This window comes from Coffea eugenioides, chromosome 3 (genome assembly GCF_003713205.1).
Source record: "Coffea eugenioides isolate CCC68of chromosome 3, Ceug_1.0, whole genome shotgun sequence".
NCBI classification, from domain to species: Eukaryota; Viridiplantae; Streptophyta; class Magnoliopsida; order Gentianales; family Rubiaceae; genus Coffea; species Coffea eugenioides.
Genome location: NC_040037.1, coordinates 36,865,591 through 36,882,995, shown reverse-complemented (window position 1 = coordinate 36,882,995; position 17,405 = coordinate 36,865,591). Strand labels below are relative to the sequence as shown.

The following is a 17,405-nucleotide window of genomic DNA, read 5'->3' as shown; positions in this document are numbered from 1 at the left end:
TGGCTCTATATTACGCTTGAACAAGTGCATGAGTCCTGACGAGAGTTGGGCAGGCGTTCTGCTGATACCCTAGGGAGAGGTGGGGCGTCACAAATCCACTCTGATCAACCTTGAGGTAAGCTTGAAGAGAAGCTTTTGGTGGAGTTTTGGAGGAAGAAAACTCTTGAGTTGCTTGTCATCTTGGGGTTTTGAGATAAATTTTTCTGGAAAACATCTCTCTTTACTTGTTTCTTGAGATTTATGCAAGATATGTCATGATTGAAGCTAAAGGAAACATGTTTATGGAAGATTTCATGGTATTGTTAGGTTTGGTGAAATTTCCAGATTTGATGTGAGGTTTTCTAATTTTGACATGAATTTCTAGCTTTCATAAGAGATGTTCTAGCTTTGATATGAAATTTTAAGTTTTGATATGTGATTTTTAGTCTTGGTATGCAAATTTCGAGCTTTGAGAGGTAAAATTCCAGCCTTGATGTAGTTACTTGAAGGGTTATATATACATGGAATTGTGATGGATTTCTTTGCCGAGAATCTATACCATATGTCTTGTGAGGTGTTAACCATGATCTAGTGTGTATTTGTCATGGAAATAGGGTTGAAAATTGGAGGTTTAAATAGAGAAATTTGGGGCAAGATGCTAGAAAATGTTTGTTTGGTTGGTAGATTGAGCGAGGGAGAGCTTGAGTTTACATTTTGTGGTGATTTTCACATACTCTTGCTCAAGACATTTGTTAAACCTTGCTTTCCATATGCATATTGATTTTGAGCCAAAATAAAGAGGTTTAAATGGAAGGAAATGAGTTTTCTCCAAACCATTTTCTAATCGGAATTTCCAACTCTGCTTTACGAAGGTTTTTCCTCGTTTTCTTCAAACGTTTGCCTATAATCGATACTCTTGTGCTCCATATGAACCTTAAACATTGATTTATCATGCAAAAGGTTCCCCTTCATTTGAACAAGAAAATGTTGTACTTTTGATAAGCTCTATGGGGGTTAAACCTGCAAATTTCTTTGTTTTCTAAGTGACGTTTCAAAACTCACATTTTGTCATTTATATTGACCTCAAATAGTTAAATTCTTGATACATTGTATGACCACAGGATTTGAGCTTGTCCAAAAGGACGAACCAGGGTTGAAGTGAAACGATTGTGATCAAGTGGTAAGTGTTCCTCGCATGTTTGTGCAATAAATGACTATGTTGAATGTTTGTGAATAATTGTTTGAGTGTTAAATGCTTTCCAATGATTGTTAAATGGATTTTCAATTGGTGAGTGTGTACTTTATCGCACTCGACCTAAGTGAATATGAAGTTTCAATGATCAAATGATTGAATATTACTTGGGCATGAATGTAAGCCATGTGTACTTTATCGCATTGGCTGAATTGGGCCCTTGCCCTTCGTTGCTAGCCTATTCGAGTCAAAAGCGAACTCGGTCGGGTAGGTTGGTGACCCTGGGCCACTGTTTTGGTATACTCGAGTATGACCACGAAGTCAGGTAAAGTACTGGCCAGTGAATAAAATGCAATGAATGAAATAACTAACTGAATGAAATGATTACTGAAGGAGTTTTTGCTTTCAAATGTGTTTTCAAATATCGGGAGTTATAAGGAAGAAATTGATGGAGACTGAATGACTGACTGAATGAATGGTTCCAAGTAAACATGTATCCTTTTATTGAATGTGCTATTGTTACTTGAATGTTGCAAATGTTTTCCTTCAGTGGTTGTTGTTAAATATAATATGTCCATGATTTACTACTTGAATGCTTGTTTGGGAACCTCATTGAGCTTTTAACTCATTCCTTTAGTTTGTTTTCCTTACAAGAGTAGAGGTCCGGAGCAAATAAGTGTGAACTAGTGTGTATAACCCTCTTATACTTGTACTTTTGATAGATAGAATGTATTTTGGATATTTAATGTTGTATCTTACATTTCACTTTTGGTTTGTAATTAAGTTTGAATTATTGGTTGAATTGTAGAACTCCAGTGCTCATATGGAGGTTTGAACAGTTATTTTGAGAATTTATTATAGTGAATGTGATGAGTCCTGGTGAGAGTTGGGCAAGCGATCCGCCAAATCCATGGGTACGCCCTAGGGGGAAGTGGGGTCGTCACATACTATGTACAAATTTGTTCAAAAAGTGGGTGAAGAACAAGTTGTTAAATATTATCATGGCCTTTCCATGTTGACCCATGACCAGCTCTTTGGTTTTTTTGCAATCAGTTCCAGAAGGAATCTGATGGCAGGAAGGCTTCCTAGTAGAACAAACTGAGATAATCGGAACACCCATCTTAGTAGTAAACTCAAAAGCTGGACCAAACCACCTGCAAGGAATTATTTTACTATCTTAATCCCTGATTAATTAACAACAAAATTAAAAGCAACAAGGTTCTTTGTAAATAGAATCAAACTAGAAGATGCATGGAAAGGTTCAAGTACAATTTGAAAGATAAACAAACTGGGAATCCTAGTCTGTTGAAATTGTAAATTGGCTCACAAATTATTGTTGTTGAATTTGGCTAAAAAAAGATGCTCTTGTTGTCCTAGCTGGTTTCAGAAGATGAGCATGGACATGTACAAGCTAAACATTCGATGAATGGAATTGAAGCAAAGGATAAAAGTTCAGAATAACAAATTGAGTTATTCCTTATCCAAATAGTGAACATGGAAGATTGAATTATTTATTTCTTTTTTTTATAATCGTAATAACACGAATTATGCACACGTAACTGTAAAAATTATATGGCATTTTACAAATTGACAATCATAGGATTTGTCCTTTTGAATGTTAATTGGCTCCGGCATGCATGAAGATCTAGAAGTACTTATACGACTGATGCACGAGGGCAAGTGAGTTTGTTGGGATTGATTCTAAATGCTTAGTAGATTCCAATCAAGTAGCTATGCAATTTATTTTTTTCATTTATTATTTATTTATATATTTTATAAGTATGTAGCTATGCAATGTATCTGTCAAGATTTTATTGTTCATGTGGCAGAGGTTAATGCGGTCTAGGATTCTGAGATTGTGACGACTCCAAGTTCCTCTAATTAAACCTCGACTTTTCAGCCCGATTTTCAAGGCAAATACACGATCAATCATGCTAATAGGTCATGAAGTATATGAGACATATTTTTGGCAGAGAATCTATCAAAATTCCACATATATATGAAGGTCTAAATTAGGCTACATATTTTTTGCACCAAAGTTGGAAATTGCAACATAATCTTGAAATCCTCCATACAAGTCCTTCATTTAACCTCTATAACCTCATCTATCGCATAAACTTAAAGCTAAGAGAAGAAAGAGAAGTTTCCTAGCAAATTCCCTCAAAACCCTAGGATGGAAAGCAAATCAAGAGCTTCCTTTCTCCAAGAACTTCACCAAAAGCTTCCTTCCGCACTTGCCTCAAAGATCTACGGAGTAGATTAGGTTTTCACTCTTGTTTTCTCACTAATCAAACAAGAAATCAAGACTTGAAGTTGTGATTTTTCCTCTCCCTTTCTCTCTCTAATGGTCGGCCAAGACAAGGAGAAAATAAAGGCTATTTTGTGGTAAAATGGAAACTAAACTTAGATAAATACAAAGTTAATCTCGATAAAGGGAGTCCCTAGATGATTGATACTTGGCGAAACATGGTTAATGTCTATCTTTTTGTCTCTAATCACCAAAATATCTAGACTCCTCCAATTAACTCTTAACACCTTTAGTCACCTAATTCCTCTTGCACAAAACTCCTTCTTGTCCACCAAATTTATTGAACACAGTTCACTAGTTGATCACACTAGTATAATACTCTACAAAACTCAACATGCACCAAGTTAATTAAGGCAAAAGGATAAAATCATGACTCAACATGCACTACAAAAAGCATAACTCAACCATTAAATCAACTAAGAATTTAGGGCAAGTGTGACGACTTGAAAAATTGTTTATATTTTCTTATAATCCCATCTTATTTTGAACAAGTTAATTTATAATTCCTTTTACTACTAAATTTACTCCCTCAATAGTTATAATAAATAATAGAATCAAGAGTTTTACTTTTACTTTTATAGTTAGAGTAAATTAGGGTTTTTGTGCACTTTGGTCGTGTGATCACTTGGTGAGGTATGTGTATTAAATTTGGTGGATAAGAGTGAGTATTAGGTAAGAGGAAGTGTGTGATTAGAAGTGCTAATGATAAGTTAGTGAATCATAAGTTAAAACAAAAGTACAAGGGAGTTAAGGAAAATAGGCTTGAACCGACATGCACCGTTTGTTACCGATTGAGTACACCACTTGACCAATACTTTCTTATCCTAATCTCCTTGTTTTATTTCACTTAATCCTCCCTAAATTAACCCTTAAGTCAGCCGAAATTGTTGACCAAAAGCAAGAGGAAAAGCAAAAAAAAAAAAAAAGGAAAACTTGGTTGCCAAGCGTTGGCAATCCAAGATAGCTTTGACCAAATGAGTATTCTTTCTTCTTATCTTTCTTCTTTGCCCATTTTTCTTCATTTTTCTCTTGTGTTGGATGAAACTTGGAGAGAGAAAAAGAGAGAGAGAGAGAGATTCAATTTCCATCTTGATTCTTGTCTTGTGTTAGTTGAAATCACAAAAATAAACCGAACAAACTTGCAACAAGGTGACAAGGAAGCTTGGGGTGGAGTGATCTTGCATAGGCAGCCTTGGTTTTGTGTTTTTCCTTGAGGTTTGAAGGTATTAAGCTAAAAAACTCTTCTTATCTCTCTTATCTTGCATTTTATTGGATAGATGACTTGAATATGGAAGTTTTATAGACGATATCATGGATTTGTGAAGTTGGTGAAATTTTCCAGCTTTGGTTTGTATTTCTCAGCCATGAAATGATAGTATGTAGTTTTGATATAGACTTGAGAGTGTTAATATGAAGATTTCTAGCTTTAGTGTGAATTTTTAGCTTCAAAATAGAATTTTCCAGCTTTAATTGCAAATTTCCAGCTTAGGGTTTCAAAATTCCAGCTTTGGTATTGTGATGATTATTGCTAGAAATGAGTTACAATTGGATGGTTTATGGACTAGATTAAGAGCTATCTTTATATTCTTACTTGTAGTGTTGATTTGGGGCTGATTTGGAAAGAAACTGAAGCCTTGAATGGCTGGAAAAATTGGTAACACAAAGGAAATGCAGTCGGTTTTCTTTCATGGGATAAGTGAGTGAATACGGAAATAAGTGTGTGACTTGTGAGCGATTTGGGACTTAGTTATGTAGGGATGCTTAAATTGACCTTGTGAGTGACTTATAAGCTAAAATTTTGCCAAAAGTATATATTTTTCAAAGACAAAGTAGCGACCATTTTAAACAAGATTTTCTCGTCTCTTATACCAAGTTGCGAACTTAAATGTTTTAATCGATTCTTTATCGAAACCAAAAGAGCGAGCATGAATTTTTCTAGGATTTGATAAGTAAAATGAATACTACTTAAATGAGTTTCATTTACTTGATTTTCTTTAAGCGAAACTCCCATATTTTGAAACCCTAGTTGATTGTAAATTGTTAAATGGTATTTTATCGCAAATTTGGACTCCAGCCAGAGAGTTGAACCTGAGCTTGGTTTTGGAAAGCAATAACTCATTGGTGAGTGTTTCCAAATGTATGTTTGAACTTATTACTTGAATGAATCACTTTGTTTGATAGGGCAAGGGTGTACTTTATCGCACTTACCCTAATGTGACTTATTACTGTGTATTGGTTACAAATGGTTTGATATATATATGTGCATGACTTGAATACTGCCTGGGATCCTAACCCTATTGGTTAGTCAGTTGAATTGAGCTAGTAAGGGCTTGGCCGAGGAGACTGGCGAGCCATATGCACTGTTTATTGTTTATCATTTATTGTTTATTGTGTAATCTTTTGGATATACTCGAATATTACCACCACTGTTATTTTGGAGTTATGGCCTAGTAGGGGGTTGATTGGTGGATGGAGATTGGAGTTAAGTGGTGATCTACTGGACTGGTTACTCTACTTGAAAGTTGATGGAGTGTCAACTACTACTTGGTGAAGCTATGGCGGAGTTGACTTGCAAGAACTACTGTATCCTTTTGCCTAAAAATGTTGGATATCTAATGATTTACTATTTGAATTGTTATTGCCCTCTTTTATGAACTATTATGCTCGCTACTTTGATATTTCAAGTTTTACATAGTGGTCAACTTGCTACTTGGGTCTGCATGATGTTTTGGAACCTCACTAAGTTTTGGCTCACTCTATTAGTTTTGTTTTGCTTACAGGGGGTACAAGCGTAGGCGTGAGGCTGGTACAAGCTAGCGTCGTCTAGTTTTTTTTTATTTTTGTGAATTGTACTCATGCTAGTGCTTGATTTGGGTTGGAAGTTAGCTGGAACTTGGATCTTTTGTTATATTTGGAAATGTATGAATGTTTGAGATAGAAATGAGTATAAATGTACTTTCTAAGCTTGGGAACTGTTGTTATTCTTGGTTTTGATGATCACAAAAGTTCGTTGAAATGTTTATACAGACCAAGAAAGTGAACACTTTGATCAGGCCTGATGGAACAAATGTTGTTGCCTATCAAAGAATCAGGTACGAATATGTCGTGAGCAAAAACAGGACACTCATGTCGGACGGCCGAAAGGAATCTGTCGGACGTCCGAAGGGATGAAGAACATCAGGAAGGAGTTTCTGTCGGACGCACATCGATCGTGTCGGACGTCCTAAAAATTCCACAAAGCTTTGATGACTCTCTGCCAAGACACTGTCGGACGCTCGCAAGGAAGCATCGGACGTCCTGAAGGATCGGACGCATGTTTCGGACGAACATCAATATCATCGGACGTCCTAAAAATTCCTCGAAGATTTGATAACTTTCTGGACGACGTTCGGACACTGAAGCTCGGACGATAAAATTCCATCGGACGTCCGAACTTCAATTTGGCTGTTTTTCGGATGATTGGTTCGGACGATAATTTGATCGTCGGACGTCCGAAAGCCCCAACGGCTAGCTGACTCTTCATCTGCCTTCTATCCGTTGGAAGCTTTAATGAAGCCCATTTCTGTTCCCCTTTAAAAACAAACTGTTCTGAACGAAGTAAGGACTTTTGCACACTTGGTCTACAAGATCTCTAGAGATATTTTAGCTAGAAAATAGTCTCCAAAGTAAGATTTGTTCTCTAAGTGGTGTGAACTTCTGGTGAGCTTTTCTCTTGTGGTTGAAAGTTTCATTAGTGTAGCTTTGTTGAGGGTTATCTGAGTGTTTGTAAAACTTCTTAGCTTGACTAAGTGAGGCTTAGGGCAAGGAGGAAGTGCTCCCTCCATTGTACATCTAGTTGATCATATTTCATCAAAGAGAAGTTGCTCAACCTTGTGATTGGTCTTCAAGTTTGAGGAAAGCTTGGTAGACAATCGGTTTGATTTCCTATTTTACTTTTTGTTTAATAAGATTCTCATTGCTTATATATACTTGTTTTTCTGATCAATATTGCTATTGTCTTCTAATCTACTTGGTTGATCTTTACTAGAAAAGAAGGTAAATTTTTATTAAAGAAAAAGTGCATAAATTTGGTTAAGATTTTAATCAACCCAATTCACCCCCCCTCTTGGTTGTCTTTGGGACTTACAACTGTTGTTTCTTTTACTTTCAAAGTTGTAACTTATTTTCTTGAAGTGAGTGAATGAGTCCTGGGGAGAGTTGGGCAGGCGGTCCGCTAAACCCTGGGGTACGCCCTAGGGAGAGGTGGGGTCGTCACAGCAAGTAGGTTAAAAATAAAAGGCAATATGAAAATAAATTTCGGGTTCTCACATAGATAGTATTGGATTTGTATGAATCTAGTTGGACTGTTTCTACTGTTTTTCCCAGCTTTGATATTGTAAACTAAAAACCAAAATAGACTTTTTTCTACCATTTTTTCTAACTATGATGGAAATCAACATATTTCAGGACAGCAGTCACTATGGCTAACACGCACCTAGAGCAAATCCCATTGTTAACATGCCTAGTGGCCATTTTTCTGCAAATGTGAGCTTCCTGGACTCCATTTTCTTCGTTTTTTGCTGATTTCCTCTAGGCAATTCAGCATTGATCAAGATTTTGCTGGTCACATCACACAGGATAATGTGGTCTACGAATCTAAGACAGTATAAGATTTGTATGGATCTAGTTAATTGGGACTGTTAATAGTGTTTTTCCTAGGTTTGATATTGTAGACTTTTTCTTTTACCAGCTATGATAGAAATTGGCATTAAAATTGCAAGGAAAGCAGTTACCATGGCTAACATGCTCCGCAACAAAAATCCCATTTCTTGGTTTTTTCTTGACTTGGCAAAAGAATAGCTAGATAAAGTGCATTCTTGGGTTTAGCTGCCAAACTTGAAATTGCATAATTACTATACAAATACCCTAAGCAAACTGGTGAGTTATATGTTACATCTATGGAAACATTGTGACAGCCCCACCTTCCCCTAAGGCGAACCAAAGGGGTTAGCGAACTGCCTGCCCAGCTCTCGTCAGGACTAACGGTTCGGTATAGAACGAGCTAATACATTCCGGAGCTTACCAACGCGGGTAAACAAATCAAAATGTTAAAATAAAAAAATGAAACCGAAGTCGGCTATGAATAGTAACCGACCCGTCAGAACCCAACCAAATATCAAGCAAACATTCACATCTTGAAACTTAGCATTTACAAGCCAAAGTGGCATACAAAAGTATTCAAAAGTGGATACATGTCTGGTTTGCCAAATCAAAAGAAAAACGGTCCCAAAAGTACATCTAGGGTTTCAATACATGAGCTATACAAAAGATATGTTCAACTAGCTCAATTTGGCAGCCAATTGTCAAATCCAGTCCAAAAGTATTTATTTTCCTGTAAGGAAAACAAAAAGAAACAGAAAGGGGTGAGCTTGCGCTCAATGAGGTACCAGACATATAGCAGTAAAATCATGGCATTTCACATTTAACAAATCAGGTACACATGCCAGATGTAAAGTAAATGAACCAATGATTCAAATCAGAAGGATACAGGTGGCTCTCAGGAGCCAAATTCCCATTAGCATCATCGAAGCTTGATCGAAATAATAGTTGACACTCCGTCAACGCTAAAGGAGTAACCAATACCGTAGACTCCACTTTCTTCGATTCCTTCCACCTCACATACCCCACCGGGCCCGAAATCCAATCAGATCAGAAATGGTAATACTCGAGTATACCCGGAATCAAGGGTCTCAATACCCAAAGATCCCAAAACAGACTACCGTGGTTCGTTATCTAATCGACCAGGCCCTTGCCGGCCCGACTCGAGTAACTGGCCACAGGTGTTGAGCTCAGAGGTCACAGAAAGGTCGTTGGACACAAGCTTCCAAACGACGTCAGAACAGATACAAATCCAGATACAGATAACAGATACAGATACAGATAGCAGATTCAGATACGCGTTCAAAATTGGCATATAAACAGACCAGAGAACGAGTGTGATAAAGTACACCCTCGCCTCCCTTTTATCAAAACAGTATTTGGCTCAAACAGTCATAAATCAAGTATTCAGATATTCAGATATTTCACATAACGGGTAGCAGGTAGTGGAACACTCACCGGGGTCAGTACAGATACCTCCCAAAAAAGAGCTTTAATCACCAAGAAACCCTAAGATAATCCAAAGAAAACAATTGAAGGTTCCACTTTCAAAATCGAGTATACAGAATGCACATGTGAGGCTCGACTACCAGTCGTATGCCTTGCCAAATAATGATTAAAGCAAGGGTGTAAAACATGAATTTTTGGAAACGAAAAGGTAAAATGAAGACCTAGGTTCAAACAACCCAAAAGTCCTTCGCTCAAATCACAAGTAAATCAAACTAGCCTTCAAGTAAAATTTCGGCATCATATCCCTTGTGTTTACCTAATTTCCAGCCATCATGGCTTCATTATTTCCTCAAATCAGTCCCAACATCTCGTACAAAAATAATCTCATTCCCAAAAGCCATTCACTAGGCTTAATGGCATTCAAGTACAAAATTTAGTTAGGAAATGACCGGATATGAAAGTCAAGCCCTAAACTATTCAAATAAACACAATAAGACTCGATTACAAGTCATAAACCAATTCTACATACTACCAAAACAGGGTTCCCTAAGCATACACAAACAATAGAGAAAACCAGAAAAATCCGGAAATGATTTAGCTTTAGCCCTGAAAAAAAACAGTTTTTGTCCTCATTTTACGGTAATGGTACCAAAGGCACTACGATTATCGGATGAAGGTACAAAACCCACCATTTTGAAGCTAAGAGATAGGGCTACAACATTACAGAAGGTCACTCAACCCAGTTTCGAGTGTAACCAGGTCAAAAATGCAAGATACCATACCAGAATCACAAAAACAGATTCACAGAACGCATTCTAGCGGAAACATCATAACTCAGGCTCTCCAAGTCCAAATCCAGAAATTCCAAAACCAGATGAAAGATAAGAAACAGGGATAAATTTCATCAGAAGGCCTCAACAACCAATTCGGAAGAAATTCCAGCCAAAACAACCAATTACAGGCGCAATTCTTACATTCGGGTAAAACCAGAACAGCAATAGTAATTTCGACTTTTCTCACTCTAAGCTACTCCGATTGACCTGAAATTTTGTAGAAACCTCTAAAATGTCATTACCTACAACTTTCATGTTTTAAGTCAAGGCCAATTCGGCCTCTAACTAGGAGCTAAAAATTCAGGCAGAATGTTCCTTCACAAAACCTAATTTTCTGAAATTTCTTCCAAAACAGAAATTGATTGCAATTGTCCCCTTTTTCCACCTTCTAGAATCATTATATACCATTTCCAATCATCATAGATAGCCACACAACCATGCTTATATTAAAATAGAAAAATCCCCAAAAATAATAAAACTTCATCACTTCAACCACAAATCAAGAAATAATCCATAATATTGCATCTCATACTACCACTAATCATGATTTAAGCATCAATTAAGGGAGGAGGGTGGTTCTTCACAACTCACCTTAGAAACAAGAGAGAGAGAGCAATAGGTCCTTTTAGCTTTCCAAATAACTCCACAAATCAACTCACTAACACTAATTGAAGAGGTTTTATGGAAGGAATTCAAGATGAAACGGTTAGTTTGTGAGATTGGGCAAGATTGGAGCAAGAAACTTGGAAGCTTTTCTTTCTTTTCTTGTAGGAAGAGGTTCGGCCAAGAGGAAGACAAAAATGAGGAATTTTTGGTGAATTTTTGATTTATTTGATCAATGGTAAGAAAATGAATAGTGGTCTTACAAGTTCCTCCAATCAAATGGTGACACTTGTCACTTATTTAATGCAAGTCTATCACTTTGTTCCCTCTCACATCAATCCAAATAGCTTCCTCTAATTATCTCTTAACACCCGGTAAATTAAACCCAGTATCTGAAACTTAACCTAGTTGGCCGAATTTTTTCGATCTTTTCGCACTAGTGGGTCCCACGTCCGGTATACGCTCTTAATTTCTCAAAAACTATTCGATACTAGAAAAATCATCTAAAAACTATATTTACTCATAAAATTATCTAGAAAAATTTTCGGATACAGAAAGTGCAGAAAACAAGCCATTGAAGATAAGAAAACCTAGAAAGATAATAAAACCTAGAAAATGGAAAAGTTACGGGTTCTCACAAACATTGCTGCTGAATTTAGCTCAGAGGAAATGAAAGCATGGAGCTCTTGTCATCCCAGCTGGTTTCAGTGGACAAGCTTGGGCAATTACAAGCTAAACATTTGATGAATGGAATTCATGTACAGTACAATGCTGAAAATAGGTTAGATCGACTGGTTCAGAATGCAACAAAGCCTTTGTTATTGAGTGAGTTCATATCTAAATTCTTAACATGAGAGCAGTGACAGAGCCAGGATTTTTTTAGGGGGGGCCAAAATTTTTCCTAATAAAATTATCTTAATATATTATGTTCAAAATAATTTTCTTCTATTTAAATATATGACATCTAAAAATATCAAATATTAAATTTAATTATAAAGGTATGTCTATTCATAAATATGCGGTACAATCATAACAAAACTTAACAAAAAAGATAATCTTTGATTAAATATCTTATAACATCACAAACCATCCAATTTGCACATTATGAGAAGATGCTCTCCAATATGTCACCTATGCAAATTTCAACATCTTTTCTTAGAAGTAAATTGAGTTCTACGCTCTTTCATAGAACTAAATTCATCTATGATTGAATCACTACTAAATTTTTCAGCAACTTCCTTTTTTATATACACAGTTAGACAATCATTCAAGAAATTATCTTCCATCTTGTTTCGGAGCTTTGTCTTGATTATTTTCATAATTGAAAATACCCACTCTGTAGTTGCAGTTGATACAAGAAGAGTAAGAACAAGTCTGATCAATCTATCAATAAGAGGATATGTCACTGATTTTCTTGTCTTCACTAAGCCTTGACATAACTCGTGAATACCAGATAATTCTTGAAAGTCAGGATGATTTGGAATGTTGAACTCAAAATGTTGAAGTTCTATTCTGAGACGTACTAGTTCTTGCTCCATAAAATCATTCGGATAGAACTTCTCTGCAAGTTTACAAATATCATCAATCTTGAACAGCATAAATCCATTTCTAGGATCTAAAGTAGTGCTCAAAACAAGTAATTCCACGGCATGATCATTAAACCTGCTATGTAACTCTTGCAATTGATAATCAATTGTTGCAAGAAATATATCCACTCGATAATAATGCTCCACACTAATCTCATCATGATGACTTCGAGATCTACCATGTCTTGCAATATATTGAGCATTCATATCCGGGATATCAATTTGATGTTGCTCACAAAATAATTTAACTTTCACCAAGAAATCATCCCATCCCGAATCTCGAAAATTCTTCAGTAGCTTTGTTGTACTTGAGACAAGATGCATTGCATTCAAAATATCTTGAGATTTACGTTGCAATGCTATACAAAGAAGATGAGTAATTTCCATAATGTCTTTCATAAGATGCGAAGTGAAAACAAACTCAAAGGATAACAACTGATTCAAAGCAAAATTTGCATCTCCACGTTGAGAGTATGAACCTCCATCTGCTGCAATGTTACTTAAAACCACACAAGTAGCATTGAACATTTTCAGTAAACTAGAAATAGAATCCAAATGAGAACCCCAACGAATATCTCCAGCTCGTTTTAAAGTGCCAATTTGATTAAGCCCCCTTCCAGTTTCAAGTTCACCATTAGCAATCTTAGTAGCAACTTCAATTGCTTGAGCCTCCTTTAATTCATCATTACGTTTGCTAGATGCAGTAACAATGTTGATAATGAAAACTAAATTGGAGAAGAATTAGTGAACAGAAGCTACTTCTCTAGAAGCTGCAACTAAAGCAAGTTGAAGTCTATGGGCCAAACAATGAATGTAATAGGCATATGGACATTCATGGCAAAATAAAGCTTGCAAGCCATTCCATTCACCTCTCATATTACTAGCTCCATCATACCCTTGTCCACGAATGTTATGAATGGCCAAATTATGTTGAGAGAGAGTAGAAAAAATAGCTTCCTTCAAAGTTAAAGCCATAGTATCATGAACATGAATAACACCAAAAAATCGTTCACGGATGCATCCTTCCTTATCTACATGTGAAAGCCCCACCTTCCCCTAAGGTGAACAAAAGGGTTCGGTGGACCGCCTACCAAGCTCTCGCCAGGACTCACTCACCCACTACAGTCCTCAATTAAATTACATCACATCTCAAATATTACATCAAATTCTCCATGAATTTACATATCATAAGCGAAGCAAATACTAATCCCCAAACATTACACAAGATAAAACTAAATTCTAACTGTATAGGAGATATTTCAACCAGTTACATGAATAAGTACTACAAGCACTTCCTTTGTCTCGAGCCCTGTGGAAGGCAAAAATATATTTTGGGGTGAGCTAGAAGCTCAGTGAGTGACCAATAAAAATCAAGAATCAAGTACATTTCACAGTAATGCATTTAGATGATGGCATGATTCAGTGATCAAATGAAAGTTTATTGCTCTTGTGAGCCAGTGAAATCCTCGTACTTAGAACCCCAACGCTCAAACAGATCAATGAACAGTCAAATAATAATAGGGAGCCATCAATGCTCCAGGTAAACAGCAGTGGAGACGTTGGTTCTAAGCACACGAATTCCAAGTACTCATTTGAGCCAAAACATTTCATGGTACACATGCAAGCACTCATGATATGCAATCGAGTATGCAATGCAGGAAATAGCTCAAAAAAGTAACTTTGCAGATAGTTATGGAATCACTCACCAACCACAGCTCATGAACCTCATCCATCATATATCATTGCCTTGCTCAAGTCCAAACCCTAGATCACAAATATCATGTCAAACAAAAGGAATTCTAAAAGCATCAAGTTCCTATCACATTTTGGTATTTTAATCACAATTGAATCTACACTTATCGGATTAAAACAAATCTTAAGGCGTTACGAAGCTAAGACATATACCAACATTTGTTATGAAGACCTCTAAAGCCAAATCATACATTTTCATGGTAAAAAATTGAAATCTTAGAGAAAAATGGAAACTGTCCGCGAAACAGGGCTTAAGGGCAGTCAAGGGTATTTCGGTCATTTCACAAGTTACAGTACTCCAATCGATCTGAAATTTTGTAGGTAGATAGCTAACTCATATACCAACGACTTTGATGTTTTGGGCAAGGGCTGATTCGGTCTAAAACATGGATAAATTTGTAGTCCAAGGTGAGTCCAGAAACAAGGAAAAACTGAAATTACACTTCTAAACTAACATTTGTATATAACCACAAGTACACATACGAATCATAAGATATACCACATATCTAATTAGCCCACAATGCCCCTTCAATATGAGCCAATTGATAGCTCCAAAACCAATCATAATTAAGCCCCAATCGAAACCCTAAAACTGAAATTTTCCACACAAATCTGAAATTTTTCGCAAACAACCACAACTAACATACAAGAGCTTCATTTTACACCATATCAAACTACCATTCCATGTCCCAACAATAATCATCATATAAAATCAGAAAAATCACCAAAATTCTAAAATTTATCAAACTCTACTTTAAACCATAAAATCTTCAACAAAATAACCTATTTAGCCACTACAACCCACTAATTAACCATTATTAAAGCAAAGAGAGAACTTTCTTATCCAACTTACTTCAAAACTTAAGAAAGCTAGCAACTTAGGGCTTCCCTTTCAAAAACCACTCCACTACCTTCTTGGATTCCTCCTAGCAAGGGATTTTTATGGAGTAATTTGTGGTTTGGTTGGTTGATTCACAAGATTGAGCAAGAAATGGAAGGCAAAAGTTGAAGTTTCTCTCTTCTTTTCTCTCTGATGAAGCTCGGCCAAGAAGAGTTAAAAATGAGAGAAATAGCAGCTAAGAAACAAGATAAGAATGAAGGAAAACAGCCAGTCAAAGTTGGCTGCCAGAGGTGACACGTCACAATCCGGCCGGATTGCTGGCCGGATTTAAGGCAGTGGCGAAATAAAAAAATTTTCAAAACTCCAAGCCAATCCAGCCAAGAACTGGCCGGATTTTCGGCCGGATTCCCACTGTTCACCAGAAATTCCTTTTCTTCTTCTTTCGGGGCTTCACACTACATATCTCAAAACAAGAGCCATTTGCTATCTTTTGGACTCATCACGAGCTTCATCAACTATAATGCAAAATTTTGAATTTCCAATCTCTTGGCAAATTTCTTTTCTAACCTTATTGGAAAAGATATAAAGAATCTCCTTTTGAATTTCAGGAGATGTATAGGAAGCATTGGACGGAGCATTTTCTTGAACAACATTTGCAACCTGTCCATTAATAGAGCATAATTATAATTTTATAAAGATAATAACTAAATGGAAGCATATTATGAATTAAAAAGATTTCTTTTAAGCATGGATTTATATAAATTCAAGAAAGAATGCAAAGCTGGAAGAAAATCATTCTTACCTTATCATTATAAGAAGCCAACAACTTGATAAGTTGATGAAAGTTTCCACGTTTAAGAGATTTTTCACTCTCATCTCGTCCTCGAAAGGCACAACCTTGAAATGCAAGCCATCGCACTACATCAATTGAAACTTGAAGCCTTAATCGATTAATCTCAACTTGCTCAAAACTTTGTTTCTCAATGAAAGTTCCAATGTGTTGAGAAGCATTCATCAAATCATTGCATGCATTTACCGCAATTCTGTGAAATGAGTTAGGACTTTTCCCCACATGTCGTAAGAAAGCACAATTATCTCCATTATTGACCTTCTTCCAATTGTTAAAGCCACCAAGAACAAATGCACTTAATTCAACTCATCCATTTGGCTTACTAACTAGATAGCATGAAGGACAAAAAGTACCACCAATTGATGGAGAATATTCAAGCCAAGATGGAAACAATTGAAACCAAGAGCTACAAAAATGACGAACATGTTTCTTTGAACCACTTGAAGGGTAATTCTCAAGCTTAACTTGATATGGCCCCCAATTGATATAAGCTTGACGAATTTCATCTTGTTGATTAAGAGGATAGCTCCATGTAGGTGGACGTTTACCGGGATCACGCTCCAAAGAAGCAATATCAATCTTTTCAAGTTCAACTCTTTGAACTTTTTTGGGAGGTTCAACAACCAAACTCTCACTAAGAATAGATGATGGAGTAGCATCACTCTCCTTGTGCTTTTGATCTTCAATAATTTTTCTTTTAAAAAATGCATCAATTGTTGTTGACTTACCCATGGAGAATAAATTTCAAACCTGAATTTAATTCACATTTCATAAGTTATTTACAACTCTAGAAAATTATCATAATAAATTATATATATGCATTATATTAGTATTTCTTTGAACCACAAATAAAGTATGGAATCACAATTTTAAATGATACACACTTATTAAACAATAAAATACTTTATACATGTCAAATTATTTTTCTTGAGAAAAATATACTACAAATATAGTATAATATCACAATTTTGATACTAGAAATGTATTTTACAAGAGCATAAGATAATTGGAAAGAGGGAAAGATTAAATTTCATAATAAATTAATTATAAAAAGGAAAAGGTTTAGTACAGGTACTAAAGAATGGAGCCACTTCACTTCAATTTATTGGATTCTACTTTCTAGCACCAAGTGACCAAGCCACGGAAGCCACCAAACGGTCCAATTGTCCAAACCAATCACCCGACACCTTTGATGAATCTTCTTTGAATTTTTGTTGTATTCTTTTCCAGTTCTCCTGTCTTCTTTGCTCCTTTCACTTTACTTTTGTTGGCAACTACCAAGTACCACCGTGAAAGAAAGAAAGAAATGAAAAGTGACCCACACTTTCCTTTTTGATCCGCAGAACAGAGAAGTAGGCAAGTAGCTTACTTTGT

General features: G+C 36.1%; 1 protein-coding gene across 1 annotated transcript in view; it reads right to left on the bottom strand.

Moving 5' to 3' along the window:
* LOC113766520 overlaps nucleotides 1-16,763 on the bottom strand; it is a 45,383-nt gene extending 28,620 nt beyond the window's left edge. Inside the window, exons 1-5 of the mRNA XM_027310704.1 lie at nucleotides 16,455-16,763; nucleotides 15,984-16,289; nucleotides 15,749-15,841; nucleotides 13,458-13,545; nucleotides 12,334-13,313 (exon numbers count right to left, since the gene is read on the bottom strand). Of these exons, the coding sequence (XP_027166505.1) occupies nucleotides 12,334-13,313; nucleotides 13,458-13,545; nucleotides 15,749-15,841; nucleotides 15,984-16,289; nucleotides 16,455-16,763 (1,776 nt within the window). The remainder of the gene's footprint in view (nucleotides 1-12,333; nucleotides 13,314-13,457; nucleotides 13,546-15,748; nucleotides 15,842-15,983; nucleotides 16,290-16,454) is intronic.
* Nucleotides 16,764-17,405: the final 642 nt, after the last annotated feature.